General features: G+C 49.8%; 1 protein-coding gene across 2 annotated transcripts in view; it reads right to left on the bottom strand.

Moving 5' to 3' along the window:
• Window positions 1-15,673, bottom strand: part of WIPI2 (WD repeat domain, phosphoinositide interacting 2) — a 797,269-nt gene extending 781,596 nt beyond the window's left edge. The window contains exon 1 of one of the 2 annotated variants that reach the window (XM_063934120.1): window positions 15,462-15,673. In XM_063934120.1, coding sequence (XP_063790190.1) covers window positions 15,462-15,535 — 74 coding nt within the window. In that variant the 5' untranslated portion in view covers window positions 15,536-15,673. The remainder of the gene's footprint in view (window positions 1-15,461) is intronic. The other variant, XM_063934121.1, reaches the window with a different exon arrangement.
• Between the last annotated feature and the right edge of the window lie 1,019 nt (window positions 15,674-16,692).

Here is a 16,692-nt window from a genome sequence, read left to right as displayed (position 1 = left end):
TCTGACATGGCAGCGCTGATCTTCGTTCCGCCCTGTCGGTTTATGTAGGACACTGCCTTTACATTGTCCGACTGAACCTAAATGGCCTGATCTTGTAGAAAACCGTTGTATATGGCCCTTAGTTCCAGAATGTTTATTGGAAGGATGGTTTCCAGACTTCCACTTTCCTTGGAAGTTTACCCCCTGGGTGACTGCTCCCCAACCTCAGACTTCTAACCATGGTTAGAAGGATCCAATTCTGAATCCCGAACCTGTGTAGGTGAGAATATTGCAGCCACCAGAGGAATGAAATTCTGGCTTTCGTTGACAGGCATATCCGCTGGTGCATGTGAAGATGTGATCCTGATCACTTGTCCAGGAGATCCAGCTGGAAGAACCTTGCATAGAATCTTCCTGATTGCAGAGCCTCATAGCAGGCTACCATCTTGCCCAGAAGGCGAATTCACTGATGAACAGATACCCGGGCTGGCTTCAGGACATCCTGGACCATTGACTGGATCACCAACGCTTTCTCCACTGGTAGAAACACCCTCGGTACGTCCGTGTCAAGTATCATCCACAGGAAGGGCAGTCTCCTTCTCGGCTCCAAATGTGACTTTGGAAGGTTCAGGATCCACCCATGATCCCGGAGTATTTGAGTTAAGAGAGCAATACTCTGCAACAGCCTCTTCCTGGAAGATGCTTTTAAAAGGAGATTGTCCAGATATGGAATAATGTTCACTCCCTGCTTGCAGAGGAGGAGCATCTTCTCTGCCATGACCTTGGTGAACACCCTCAGTGCTGTGGAGAGGCCAAATGGCAATGTCTGGAACTGATAGTGACAGTCCTGTAGTGCAAACCTTAGATAGTCCTGGTGAGGCGGCAAGATCGGAATGTGAGGGTACACATCCTTGATATCCAGTGATACTAGAAATTCCCCCTCCTCCAGCCCTGAGATCACCGCTCTCAGAGACTCCATCTAGAATTTGAATTTCCTCAAGTAGGGGTTCAATATTGGTCTTACCGAACCATCCGGTTTCGGTACCACAAAGAGGTTTGAGTAGTAACCCTTGTTTTTTTTGGAGAGGTGGAACTGGAACAATGACATTTGTTTGTACCAATTTTTTAATGGTTTCCTGCAGGATTGTACTTTGTCAGCGAAGCTGGTAAGCCTGATTTGAAGAATCTGTGACGTTGGAGTAACTGAAACTCCAGTCTGCACCCCTGGGCAACAATATCTTTTACCCAGGGGTCTAGGCATGACGACGCCCAGATGTGACTGAAATTTTTAAGTCTCGCTCCCACCTGCCCGATCTCCAGTCTGGGAGGTCCACCATCATGGTGAAGATTTTGAGTTAGCAGAACCTGGTTTCTGTTCCCGGGAACCTGTTGGTGCAGGTTTTTTGGATTTTCCCGCGACCTCCCCTAAAGAAGGTGGGGGCACCCTTAGATTTTTTTAATTTTGTGGTCCGAAAGGACTGCAGTGTAGGTGATGATTTCCTAGCCGGTGCAGCTGCGGAAGGAAGAAAGGTCGACTTACCCCCAAGTTGCCTTGGATATCCACGTATCCAGTGCGTCCCTAAACAGGGCCTCACCTGTGAAGGGTAGGTTCTCCTCACTTTTCTTGGATTCTGTGTCCGCAGTCGATTGGCGCAGCCACAATCCTCTGCGTGCCGAGACTGCCATGGTTGTGGCCCTTGCGTTAAGCAGGACCAGGTCCTTCATGGCTTCTACCATGAAGCCTGAGGAATCCTGTATGCGACGTAAAAACAAGTCAATGTCACTCCTATCCATGGAATCAAATTCATCAAGTAAGGTGCCTGACCACTTCATTATGGCCTTAGAAATTCACACACAAGCAACATACCCTCCAACATGACCCACCCCACTAGGTACAAAATGCTCTGTTTCTGGACTTCCCTCTTAATTTATTATTGCCATCACCTGTGAAGAAACAGCTTTCTTATCATTTAACTAGTTCAACACAGGTGATGGAAATCATAAATTAAGAGGGAAGTCCAGAAACGGAGCATTTTGTGCCTAGTGGGGCGAGTCATGTTGGGGGGGGTCTGAAGCAATAGTGGGTCTCAGAGCCACTCCCGTAGCAGTGTATAGCGATTTGAGCGTAGTCTCAATCTTGCGATCAGCCGGATCCTTAAGGGAGGCTAAGCCAGGGACAGGTAAGACAACCTTTTTTGACAATCTAGATACAGAAGCGTCCACTATAGGTGGGCTTTCCCACTTATTTCTTTCCCTGAAGAGGATAGGAAGGAGTATTCTTCTAGAGCAGAGGTTCTCAAACTCGGTCCTCGGGGGCCCACACAGTGCATGTTTTGCAGGTCTCCTCACAGAATCGCAAGTGAAATAATTAGCTCCACCTGTGGACCTTTTAAAATGTGTCAGTGAGTAATTAATACACCTGTGCACCTGCTGGGTTACCTGCAAAATATGCACTGTGTGGGCTCCCGAGGACCGAGTTTGAGAACCTCTGTTCTAGAGATTTGGAATTTTTTCTCTGGGTTTTCCCCAGGTTTTTTCAAATAGGGAGTTCAACTCGTTAGCAGGGAAGGTAAGCGAGGATTTCTTATTTAAATTAATTCTCCTCTTCCTGAACAGGTACCTTCTCAGTCATATGCAAAACATCCCTAATGGCTTCAATCATCAGTTGCACCCCTTTGGCAAGGGGGCTGCATCAACCCACTCCCCCCCCCCCCCCCCCCCCCCCTGCATATCCCCATAACCGTTCCCTGTATCAGTCGGTATCAGGGTCAGCTTGCATTAACTGTTCAAGTGTACGTTTTTGTGGGTATGTATGTGGGTTGAGAGGCGCAGTAGTGGGGGCTGAATACATCATAACCTCCATAGATTCTCAAAAACTGTGTCACCCAGGCAGGTTCAGACCCAGAAGGTTGAGCATTTGTACACTCGAGTAGATGGTATAGAGTCCTCAGGTGAAGATATACCTTCTGCAGTACAGGACCCACAGTCCATAGACATGGTAATGTGAGATAAATGCACCCTTACACACACACACACACACACACACACACACAGGAAATTGTCAGACACAGTTTCCCCTAGAATACCTTCGGAGAGTCACAGAGTATGAGGAGCCAGCCACACCGTGCCCTTTCAGGCTGTTAATATGATAACAGTCCGGCGCTGACCAACTAGCCTTAACAGGGTAGTTAGTAGTATTATCACACTCTTTTCCCCCCCCCCCCCCAAATCTATAACCCCCTGGTACCACAGAAGTGCTGAAGTTATAAGGAGGGACAGCGCTACCCTGTCAGCGTCTTGTGTGGAGATCTGCAGGGAGAAAAAGGCGCTGGTGAGCTGCTGGTCCGCTCTGAGAGGAAGCCCCACCCCCTGCAATGGCGCGTGGCTTCCCACACTTTGTTATTTATACTGGCCTGAAGTATTCTTTTTAAACAGTGGGATTAGCCCCTGTTAGCTTTTGACTAGTGTAGGGTATATCGCGCTGGCTCAGGACGCCCCTCAATAGCGCCTACATACTGTGCATGTTGCTGAGCCTTCCTGGAGCGCAGCCATCAGAGCTGCGCTCCCAGCCTTGTGCCACCTTGCATACCCACCGGCGACCCGCTACCTGGACGCCAGCGCTACACTCACCACTTCTAGGTCTGTTAGGGGTGGCGGCGTGCTGCGGAAGTGTGCTGTCACCTCGTGGGCTTGCGGACATTTCCCTCAGGAGCTCAATGTCCTGTCAGCAGAGTAATGTACCATTAACGCTTTATTAATTTGGTTCATTACTCCCCCCTAAGTCCCATAAAGCAGGCAGACTGTTGCCAAACAGCCTCCTGTAAACTAACAAACTCTAGAAAATAATAAAACTCCCAGGAGCTCCCCTAGCTGTGACCGGCTCCTCCGGGCACATTTTCTAAACGGAGTCTGGTAGGAGGGGCATAGAGGGAGGAGCCAGCCCACACTATTAAACTCTTAAAGTGCCAGTGGCTCCTAGTGGACCAGTCTATACCCCATGGTACTAAATAAAACCCCAGCATCCTCTTGGACGTAAGAGAAAATAAATTGCCTCAAAACAAGAATCCATCATATTCAAAGTGAAGCTAAAGTTGTGACGTGATAATTAAATTTAAAATAGTTCAGCTAAATAAATTATGTTCTAGAATTGCTTATTTCATTATAGAAGTAGTAACGCACCATTTGTTATAACAGTGATCGCAAAAACATGTTATAGCGCAAATTTTACCAGCTTTTGAGGTCCGGGGACTCCCTTATCTAAAATGGGAGGGTCCCTGGGGACATGCTCCGCAGCAGTAAATCAGAGTGATCCTGTGCCTTTAAATAGAGGAGGTGGAGCTTAACCGCTACTCTCCTGGTTACGTGCAGTGGCTTCCCAGGGTCCCATGATGGCGTGGCTCCCTGGAACAGTGTGCAAGACTCCCAGGGAAGCTGCGGAAGACGGTGCGTCTCTACTGTGGCTGCATTTAAGGGGGATCCAACAGCTGGCAGGTGCGTGTATGTGCTGCTGTGTGAGTGCCGGTGACTGTGTGTGCGCGCCGTGCGGGGGGAGAGGTGAGAGCTGGTTGCTGTGTATGTGCTGGGGGGGTGGGATTTTAGAGGTGAGCAGCCGCCTACATGTGTCACACTGGGCTCAGACGGACTGACCCGGTCAGTGGCCATCGCTGCAGCTTGGGACCAGCAGGAGGAGGGAGGGGGACTGGAGCTGCTGCACTAAATGCAGAGCTGGATTATAGGAAAGGCAGAGGGCTGTCATCCAGGGGCCCCTACACGCCGGAAAACACTGACCCCGGTCCAGCACCCCATGTACCCTGGCCGGCTCAGAGTCCCAGCAGCACAGGAGGGAGTTTGTCTTTGAGACGGAGACTGCCTCAGTCTCTACAGTAAGCCCAACCCCCTCGTGGATATAATGCCGCGATTTGCAGGTGCACATATCAGTGACCTGCTGTTGCTGTAGCCCAACAGGTATTGTGTATCCAGCTTTATTAATCTCTCTCCCCCCTCAATGACACTCGGTCTTGCCCCCTCACTTGGTCCCCCTGCCAGTCTTCCAGACTCTCCCTCTCTCCACCTCACCGACACCCTCTGTCTTCCGTGCTGCGGTCGATAGGTCGACAAGCATTGGGTCGAACACTAAAAGGTCGTCATGCGCTAGGTCGACAGGGTGTCTAGGTCGACATGTGCAAGGTCGACATGAGTTTATCACGATATTTTTTTTGACCTTTTTCATACTTTATGATCCACTTGGACTACTAATGGAAATGGTAACCTGTGCCGAGCGCAGTGGTAGCAGAGCGAGGCACCTTGCCCGAAGCTCACGAGCCATGCGAGGGAAAGCTGTGCACTAATTGGGGTTCCCTGGTCACTCTACGAAGAAAACTACACCAAAAAAAAAAAAAAGAGTCAAAAAAACCCATGTCGACCTTTTGGCCTGTCGACCTTGCACATGTCGACCTAATGACCTTGTCAACCTAGTGCATGTCGACCTTTAGTGGTTGACCCAATGCATGTCGACCTAATGTGTCAACCCAATGAACCATACCCCTATCTTCCCGACTGTCCCTCTCTCGCCCCCTCACTGACACCCTCTCTCTCCGCTGTCTTCCCGACTCTCCCAACCTCACTGACCCCTTCTCTCTCCCCTCTGTTTTCCCCAACTCTCTCTTGTTCCCTCCTTCTCTATCTCAGACTCTCTCCCTCTCTCACTAGTTCCTCTGTCGCTTTCTCTCCCTAACACCATCTTAATCTCTCGCCATCTTCCTCTCTAATGATAGCAACAGTGTGCACAGTCAGTTTTATTGGTGGGGGCCCCCACACCTTTGTTGCCTGGGGCCCCCACTAGCCTTAATCTGGCCCTGACTACATCAGTCATTGTCAGCCCTTCTTTTGGCACCCCCACTGACATCCGCCGCTGGCACCCGTGATGACTGTGTATATGTGCTTTACCTGACGCAATGTCTGTGATGTAATGCGAATTGGTACTATTATGTGGCCACACCCCTTCCCCACGAAGGCACACCCCTACATTTTTGCACACTGTCTATTCTTTGTGTGTGGTAGGGGGGCACCAAAATGTCTAGTTACAGCTTTGGTGCAAGTGTCATGTATGGCATTGTCACCCCTTTCCAACACTTTGGTAGTATCCAAATCAAGTCCTTGTTTTTATATTTGAATAATTAATAAAATGATTAATTCCGATGGGACCCAGAAAAGGACAGGTAGGATCCCAATTTTTAAAAGTGATGGGTTCCTGGGACGGGTGTCGTAAAGTATGCCGGCGATCGGGCTCCCGACGCCCAGCATACCGGCGCCGGCAAACCGACAGCGTGGCGAGCGCAAAGGAGCCCCTTGCGGGCTCGCTGCGCTCGCCACGCTGCAGGCACGGTGGCGCGCGCCACACTATTTTATTCTCCCTCCAGGGGGGGCGTGGAGCTCCAGGGGGGGGCGTGGAGCTCCACGAGGGAGAATAGTTGTCGGTATGCCGGGTGTCGGCATACAGAAGACCACCCCCTGGGACCCACTTTTTTTTTGGCTCAGCACGATCACTGTTATAAGCAGGGGCGGATTGGCCATAGGGCTCACCTGGGAGATTCCTGACAGACGTGTCTGTGTGGCCTGTTTTGTGTGTTGTCATTTTTGCCCTACCCCCCCACGACAGGCAGCCCACTGCCATGGCTACAAGGTAGGTTATACCTCTTTGTGCTGCCCATGTCTGGCCACTTCTACAAAATTTTACAATACCGTATTTAGTTTCCAATCTGCCCCTAGTCTGCAGCAAAAGATGCAAGGAAAGCCGCATTTAGTAAAATCAGGCCCTATGAGGAGGTATCCCGCCCCCCTCAACAGACCCCACCCCTCATGAGACGCACCCTCATTAGGGCTGCTTCCATAAATTTTGCGGGCTGGTTTTCCCTCCTAATCCCCCCTGGTTATAAGCGACAATCACAATTTGAGCCGAAATAGAGCCGAGATGTATAAACACTATGATTCACCCGCAATTTATAATGCAAGCTTTGATTCAAATTGTGTACCACTGTACTGTATTACATGCCTGCTATTAATCAGGGGGGAAAAAACATTGTCAGTAGATTTGCAATTAGGCATCCGTTTTATTTCATAAGTAGAACCTGTGCATGCTTGTGTGCGTATCTAAATGATATATCTCTCTATCAAAGAAGAAAAAAACAACACAGTCTTTCAGAGCGGCACTCACTGCATAAGGATGGTTACTTGCCCCGTTGCCCTCCGCACTAAAGAGACAGTGGAATCGCTCCAGAATTACAACCAGAGATATTCGGCAGCACTCAAGAAGAAAAGACACATACAACAGCCAGTTGCTAACGTTTCAGTGCTACAGCATTTTCGGATATGCCCTGACGAAAATGCTGTAGCACTGAAACCTTGGCAACTGGCTGTTGTACGTGTCTTTTCTTCCCGAGTGCCACGGGGGCGCGCATTTACCCGTGTTTTTGCAAGTGGAAAAGGGTCCCCCTCAAAAACCCGGATCAAGTGACCCGTGAATCCCACCCCGGGTAAATACCTGGGTAGGACACGGGAATGATCCGGGTAGGGTTGTAGTGTAAACGGAAGCCTGTGATCTCCCAGCGCCACACCTGCCGCATCACTAGCAGCGTCACCAACCTGGCAATATGCCGAGTTGGTGACCGCAATAGGAAAGGGGGCTTGGCACGGGCCGCAGCCGGGTAGCACCCGTGTCAGGCTCCCGGCAGCGACATGTGCTCGTAGGTGGAAAAACGAGTTTTATGGTAAGAACTTACCCTTGTTAAAACTTTCTTCGAGGTACACTGGGCTCCACAAGTCTAGGCAATGGGGTGTAGAGTAGGATCTTGATCCGAGGCACCAACCGGCTCAAAGCTTTGACTGTTCCCAGAATGCACAGCGCCGCCTCCTCTATAACCCCGCCTCCCAGCGCAGGAGCTCAGTTTAGTTAACCAGCCCAATGCAGTAGCAGGAAAAGAGACGTCAACGGTTAGTAGCCACATACACCACACTCTCGACAAGAGAAGTGTCAGCAACTAATGCCGTATCAACCCAAAGAACCTAAGTGCGTCAGGGTGGGCGCCTTGTGGAGCCCAGTGTACCTCGCAGAAAGAGAGTTTTAACAAGGGTAAGTTCTTACCATAAAACTCGTTTTCTGCTGCGGGGTACACTGGGCTCCACAAGTCTGGACAATGGGGATGTCCTAAAGCAGTTCCTTATGGGAGGGGACGCACTGTAGCGGGCACAAGAACCCAGCGCCCAAAGGAAGCATCCTGGGAAACTGCAGTATCGAAGGCATAGAACCTTATGAACGTGTTCCCGGAGGACCACGTAGCCGCCTTGCACAACTGGTCAAGGGTCGCACCATGTTGGGCCACCCAAGAAGGTCCAACAGACCGAGTAGAATGGGCCGTAATGTGAACAGGAGCTGACAGACCAGCCTTCACATAAGCATGCGCAATCACCATTCTAATCCACCTGGCCAGGGTCTGCTTGTGAGCAGGCCAGCCACGTTTGTGAAATCCAAACAAAACAAAGAATCAGACTTTCGAATAGAAGCAGTTCTCTTCACATTGATACGGCGAGCCCGTACCATATCCAAAGACCGCTCTTTGGGAGACAAATCAGGAGAGACAAAAGCTGGAACCACAATCTCCTGATTAAGGTGGAACGAAAAAACCACCTTCGGTAAATATCCGGGACGAGTCCTAAAAACCACCCGGTCACGGTGAAAAATCAGATATGGGGAACTACAAGAAAAGGCACCCAAATCCGACACTCTTCTAGCAGAGGCAATAGCCAGCAAGACCACCACCTTAAGGGAAAGCCACTTAAGGCCAGCTTGAACCAAGAGGTTCAAATGGAGGCTCCTGCAATGCCTCCAAAACCACCGACAAGTCGCAAGGAGCCACAGACGGGACATAGGGAGGGTGGATACGCAACACACCCTGAGTGAAAGTATGAACATCAAGTAAAGTCGCAATTTTTCTCTGAAACCACACAGACAAGGCAGAAATATGAACCTTGAGGGAGGCCAGACGCAGGCCTAAATCTAGGCCCTGCTGTAGTAAAGCCAAAAGTTTGGCTGTACTAAACTTGGAAGCGTCATAATGGTTAGATGCGCACCAAACAAAGTAGGAATGCCAGACCCTATGGTAAATCCGAGCAGAGGCCGGTTCCGGGCCTGCAACATAGTTTTAATGACCTCTTCAGAAAAATCCTTAGCTCTTAAGATGGAAGCTTCAAGAGCCACGCCGTCAAAGACAGCCGGGCTAGGTCCTGGTAGACACAGGGGCCCTGAACGAGGAGGTCTGGGCGTTGTGGAAGTAGAAGTGGACGCTCTGACGATAGGCCTTGCAGGTCTGAGAACCAGTGCCATCTGGGCCACGCCAGAGCTATGAGAAGCAGATTTCCTTTTTCTTGCTTGAACTTCCGAATTACCCTGGGCAGGAGTGACACCGGAGGGAACACGTACGGCAGCCGAAACCTCCACGGCACTGCCAGCGCATCCACGAATGTTGCTTGAGGATCCCTTGTCCTTGCTCCGAAGACCGTAACCTTGTGATTGTGTTGAGACGCCATCAGATCCACATCTGGAAGACCCCACCTTTCCACGAGGAGTTGAAACGCTTCTGAATGGAGGCCCCACTCGCCGGCATGCACGTCCTGACAACTGAGAAAGTCCGCTTCCCAATTCAGGACTCCCGAAATGAATATTGCCGGTAGATGGCGTTCTGCCCAACGTAGAATCTGTGAGGCTTCCTTCATTGCCAAACGGCTTCGAGTGCCGCCTTGATGATTTATGTAAGCCACTGTGGTGGCGTTGTCAGACTACTTGAACAGGACTGTTCTGAATCAAATGCTGGGCTAGGTTCAACGCATTGAAGACCGCCCGCAATTCCAGAATGTTGATCGAGAGGAGAGATTCCTCCTTGGTCCACCGACCCTGCAAGGAGTGCTGCTCCAGCACCGCGCCCCAACCTCTTAGACTGGCATCTGTCGTCAACAGGACCCAGTTGGATATCCAGAAGGGACGGCCTCTGCACAATTGTCGGTCCAGGAGCCACCAGAGCAGCGACAGACGGACCTCCGGAGTCAAAGAGATCATGTGAGACCTGATCCGGTGAGGCAGGACGTCCCACTTGGCTAGAATCAGCTTCTGGAGGGGGCGAGAATGGAATTGAGAATACTCCACCATGTCGAATGCTGACACCATGAGGCCCAGCACCTGCATTGCCGAATGTATCGACACTTGCGGACGAGAAAGGAAGCAACGAATCCTGTCCTGAAGTTTCAGGACTTTCTCCCGAGACAAGAACAACCTCTGGTTGTGAGTGTCAAACAGCGCTCCCAGATGCACCATGCTCTGAGCAGGGACCTGGGAGGATTTCTTCCAGTTGATGAGCCACCCGTGGGCTTGTAGAAACCGGATCGTCATATCAAGATGATGCAGGAGAAGATCTGGGGAATTTGCCAGGATTAACAAGTCGTCCAGATACAGCAGTATCCTGACCCCTTGACGGCGGAGCACCACCGTCATAACTTTGGTGAAGACTCGCAGAGCCGTTGTTAATCCAAAAGGTAACGCCTAAAACTGGTAATGGAGGTTGCCAATAGCGAACCTCAGGTATTGTCGATGTGACACTGCTATAGGAATATGCAGGTAAGCATCCTGTATGTCCAGGGAGACCATGTAGTCCCCAGGTTCCAAGGCCAGAACTATACAGCGAAGGGTTTCCATACGGAACTTACAAACCTTCACAAATTTATTCAGTGCCTTGAGGTTGAGAATGGGCCGGGAGAACTTTCGGTCTCGGGACTAGAAACAGCGGAGAATAGTACCCCCAGCCCCTCTGAGCAAGAGGCACCTGTACTACGACTCCTGTATCCAGGAGGGTCTGTACCACCGAATGCAGAGTGTTTGCCTTTGTCTGGTCCCACGGGACGTCTGTCTGGCAAAATCTATGAGGGGATCGGTTTTGAAGGCTATGGCGTAACCTTGAGTGACGACTTCCCGTACCCAGGCATCTGAAGTGGTCTTCAACCATTCCTGGGTATACCCTAGAAGCCGGCCCCCCACCCTGGGATCCCCCAGGGGGAGGCCCGCCCCGTCATGCGGCAGGCTTATCGGTCTTGGCTGCTGGCTGACGGGCAGCCCAGGCTTTTTTGGGCTTCGGCTTACCAGGTTTGGAAGTGCGGGCCTGCTGGGTTTGCTTTACCTGAAGGACGAAAGGACGTGCCTTTGGCCTTCGACACAGAAGGAGCTGTATTAGGCAGACAAGCAGTTTTGGCAGTAGCCAAGTCAGCCACTATCTTATTTAAGTCCTCCCCAAACAGAATATCCCCCTTGAAAGGGAGTACCTCTAGGGTTTTTCTAGAGTCCAGATCCACAGACCAGGATCTCAGCCACAATATCCTGCGAGCCAGGACTGACGTAGTAGAGGCCTTGGCTGCTAGGATACCGGCATCAGAAGCCACCTCTTTAATATAGCGAGAAGCTGTGACAATATATGACAAGCATTGTCTAGCATGGTCAGAGGAGATTTCAGCCTCTAACTCCAAGGCCCATGCTTCAATAGCCTCTGCCGCCCATGTAGCTGCAATAGTGGGGCTTTGTGCAGCACCCGTGAGGGTGTTAATCGCTTTTAGACAACCTTCGACACGTTTATCCGTAGGCTCTTTTAGAGACGTGACGGTAGTGACAGGTAGAGCTGAGGAAACCACTATCCTAGCCACATGCGAGTCTACTGGAGGAGGCGTTTCCCAATTCTTAGACAGCTCTGGTGCGAGGGGATAGCGAGCCAGCATCTTCTTTTGAGGCACAAACTTCGTACCCGGGCTTTGCCAGGGTTCCTGACGTATATCCACTAGGTGGTCAGAGTGAGGTAAAACTTGTTTAATCACCTTCTGACGCTTGAACCTATCTGGTTTCTTAGGAGGAACGGATGGCTCGGGATCATCCGTAATCTGCAGAATTAATTTAATAGCCTCCAAAAGATCAGGAACATCCACATGTGAACTAACCTCCCCATCAGCCGTATCAGAGTCAGAACCTGTGGGGTAAGTGTATGTGCTGTCTTCATCAGACGAGGTGTCCGTGACAGCAGTGGATTGTGAGGAGACGAGCGCTCGCTTAGAGTACCTCTTGGACTTAGGCGAGCATTGGTCAGACTTTTTAGTAGTCAGGGACTGGTTCAACTTCTTTAATTGAGCAGATAAATCGTCCGCCCACGGCGGGTTAGCTGCAGGGACCACATACGGTTGTACCGGCATTGGAGGTCCCATAGGGGGTGTTAGTTTATGAACTAGCGTATGCAGAAGCGTGGAAAAAGCGGCCCACAGAGGGTCAGTATGTGCCTCCGTTGCCACAGTCCCACTGGGGGGCAAGGAGCCCCCAGCTGCTATCTTCTCCCCATATGTGCCTGTGGCTTCAGCAACACCAGCAGTGTGTTTTCCGCCCCAGAACAGTTACCCTCAGAAGCAAACCTGATATAACTTGCAGTATGAGGTAACACAGTACAATTATTAGCAGCACTATATCCTTAAACCCAAACCCCTGTGCAGTGTAGTCAGCACCAGCAGATAAAGGAGAGATATGGTGACTAAATCACAGAGAAAAACACGTAATACAGTATATCTTTGTGAAAATCCTATATTAGATAACACCTGACGCACCAAGACCCCTCAGGTTATAGTATATAGGGATAGCAAGTTGAGTGAAAGACACGAGATGGACACCACTCAGCTATCAACGCACACACAAATAGTCACAGTTTGTGCAATGCAGAAGTTATTACAGACAATAATACTGCACTGGACTAGCTTACACAGCTATATAGTCAATAGATATAACACTACACAGTAAGAACTGGATGTATATCACAGGGTAATTGTACTATAAACCTCTGACTAAATGCACTCTTTCTTACTAACACTGACTAAAAAGGCAGGTAGAATACTTAAGTGTCATGTAAAAGGCACAGCGCTGACAGCCAGGCGGCTTTACATAGGAGGATTTTCCCAAGCAGTCCCAGGAACAGTGAGCTGAGGAGTAATGGCGCCGCAGACACTGACAGGGAGTGAGGAAAGACCGAGATGCAGCTCCAGGGCGGGAACACTTGCTGGAAATGGCGCCCTGGGGCTGGGGGAGGGGCTTCAGGTCTAAGCCTTATCCCCCTTGCTGGAAAAACCACCGGGTACTGTGGGCAATATTAAAATTGGTTTTAAGATTAAACCTGACCTGCGCCCATGCCCGTGGGATCGCCTGTATCCACCGGTAGCGCGCGTGGCCCGCATCCCACTGACCGCGCCGGATAGCGATAAAGACCGGGTCCCGCGAGCGGGACCCACTTACCACCTCCCGAAGCGCGGCCACGCGATCCTGGAGAGCCCCAGCCGTGTGTGCCTAACGTGAAGCAAACCGGAGCCTCCGCTGTAGGTACCCGGCAACCAGGGCTCGGGACTGTACCGCGCCGCTGGGGAGAGCTGGAGCTGCAGCAGAGAATGTCAGAAGACATTTACCCCTGCTGCTGCCCTCGAAGTCTTCACTTTTTACCTCATAAAAAGCTTTTCTTAGGGCTGCCTGGAGCAGCCCCTCTGTTAAGTGCCTGCTTACTGCAGCACCAACTGACAAACTGAGCTCCTGTGCTGGGAGGCGGGGTTATAGAGGAGGCGGCGCTGTGCATTCTGAGAACAGTCAAAGCTTTGAGCCTGTTGGTGCCTCGGATCAAGATCCTACTCTACACCCCATTGTCCAGACTTGGAGCCCAGTGTACCCCGCAGCAGAAAGGGGTATTAGACACTTAAAAATAAAAAAAATCCAACAATGATGGCTCAGTTCCAATATGAAAATATGCTACATCTTAGTCCATAAGCAACAAACTTGCCTCAATGATACTGTACATCATAATCAAAAAATGCAACGTAAGTGGAAAGTCATCACTTATCAGTCTGTCGACTTCGGTCAATGAATGACCGTTAGAGACTTCTGCACCATGTCACAAACCACCATTGCAGCCAGGAGCCATCTGCAAACAAGCAGCCAGGGACCTACATTTAATACCATAAGACCTTAATTACCAAAATACTCACAGGTGATCAGCCATGCCACCCACAGCCTCGGCGTGAGCTCCACCACAGTGCGCATGAGCTGATATCATCCAATGATGCTGAACTGCACAGTGAGTGTTATCAGGAAGCACCTTGAATCCGGCTGCACCCATACATACTGTACATAAACACACATATATACACGCAAGCACACACACAATTGTTTATTTGAAACGTAAATAGCTCAGGGCAGCTACAATTATTTAACTTCTAGTGGTAAATTCATCCTATACTGGTCAATTCAATTAGCAACAGGGAGGGAATCCGCTTACAACAGCACTTCATCTCCTCCCCTTACAGCCCAATATTGCCTATTGGGGCTGCATTGAAGAATCAGCTAATCCAAGTTACCATAATTTGCATGAATTTGTGAGGATTGTCTAGTCCAGTGGTTCTTAAACTCGGTCCACAGGACCCCACACGGTTCACGTTTTCCATGTCAACCAGCAGCTGCACTGTGTATCACCAACTGTCACATTTTAAAAATGTACAGGTGAAACATAGAATTTGACAGCAGATAAGAACCACCTGGCCCATCTAGTCTGCCCATTTTTTATTTTATCCTTTAGGCAATCTCAACCCTTTTTTAACCTTCATTCTTTGTAAGGATATTCATATGCCTGTCCCAAGCATGTTTAAATTGCCCTACAGTCTTAGCCTCTACCACCTCTGATGGGAGGCTATTCCACTTATCCACTACCCTTTCTGTGAAGTAATTTTTCCTTAAATTTCCCCTGAACCTCCCCCACCCCTCCAGTCTCAATGTATGCCCTCGAGTTCTAATACTTCTTTTCCTTTGAAGAATGTTTCCCTCCTGAACTTTGTTAAGACCCTTGATATATTTGAAAGTTTATAGAAACATAGAAACCTGTGGTCTAGTCCACAGGTTCTCAAACTCGGTCCTCAGGACCCCACACGGTGCATGTTTTGCAGGTCTCCTCACAGAATCACAAGTGAAATAATTAGCTCCACCTGTGGACCTTTTAAAATGTGTCAGTGAGTAATTAATACACCTGTGCACCTGCTGGGTTACCTGCAAAACATGCACCGTGCGGGGTCCCGAGGACCGAGTTTGAGAACCACTGGTCTAATCGAACAGACCCCGAAATGTTTATTTTCTCACGATACCCCAATGCGGCAGGAAAGAACAGTTTTAAGGGCCTGAGCACACTTCATATCATATTGCTGTTATATTATGGGAGCCCTAATGTTCTGCCCATCACATTATTGAACTATATATAATGATGTATACTGTAGAGTCTCTATTACCCCCCATGTCAGGTATATGTCCTAATACAATGACTATACAACAGAGACTGCGCAGGTAACTTTAACCATGGATTGTTCTCAGCCACAAGTCTGGACTCACGTACGTGTTATCTTGGTTGAAATTCGCAAACAATAGATGCGCGGCTCCGGTCTCAACGTTTTGCCTAGCCAGGTTCATGGTGAGACTTTGGTGTCAGCCAGGCGCAACTTGTGTCACTGAGCGCTCACAGGCTCCGTACTGTTCGGCCGCCTCATCCCTTGTTTACCGGCCTAGACTCGACGCGTTCCTACGCATGCGCGTTATTGCCGACGAACGGCGCAGGTCTTTAAAGAGTGAGAGGACGTCACTCACTGTACGTCGTGAGCGAATTGGGTAGTTCGGTGATTTCCACTTCCTGCTTTCTGTCAAGTTTTACTGTGAGGCACTACATAACATACGGATTTAATGGAGTGCTAACTCGACATTAAAGCAACCGTGTATGTTTGCTTAGTAGAAGTTGCATTTTCGTGTAGAGGGCAAATTGGTTAATGTAACGCCGCCCTAGTCTGATTTGCTACGCCCCAGACAGCTTGAATGACTGTAACTTTATTATTGTAAACCAACTACTGTCTTTAAAAGCAAACATTATCTCTATCATCTAATCCACAGGTTCTCAAACTCGGTCCTCAGGACCCCACACGGTGCATGTTTTGCAGGTCTCCTCACAAAATCACAAGTGAAATAATTAGCTCCACCTGTGGACCTTTTAAAATGTGTCAGTGAGTAATTAATACACCTGTGCACTTGCTGGGTTACCTGCAAAACATGTACTGTGTGGGGTCCTGAGGACCGAGTTTGAGAACCACTGATCTAATCCATTTAATCAATTTCTAAGAGCCCATTACAGATAGCGACCACAAGCAATCAGGGCAAATGCAGAATTTATAAAATGGGTTTTCCAAATGGGGGAGCATGTTTAACAAGTCTAGTAATCACCAGTAGGGTGGCCTCTGGACTAGGGTTGTCCAACGGTGTGTTAAGGGCCCTACTCACTGGCCGACCCGCCGCCGAGCTGCCCGACGGCGGATACGGCCGACGAGCGACCCGGCGGCGGGGGGGGCAGTGACGGGGGGAGTGAAGTTTCTTCACTCCCCCCGTCACGCGGCTGCATTGAAGTGCAGGCAAATATGGACGAAATCGTCCATATTGGCCTGCATGCACAGCCGACGGGAGACCAGCGATGAACGAGCGCGGGGCCGCGCATCGTTCATCGCTGGAGTCTCCACACAAAGATATGAACGAGTTCTCGTTCATTTATGAACGAGATCGTTCATATCTTTCAAAAATTCGGCCAG

The sequence above is a fragment of the Pseudophryne corroboree genome, chromosome 7 (assembly GCF_028390025.1).
Source record: "Pseudophryne corroboree isolate aPseCor3 chromosome 7, aPseCor3.hap2, whole genome shotgun sequence".
In the NCBI taxonomy this organism is placed as follows: Eukaryota; Metazoa; Chordata; class Amphibia; order Anura; family Myobatrachidae; genus Pseudophryne; species Pseudophryne corroboree.
This window is presented reverse-complemented; position numbering and strand designations above follow the sequence as displayed.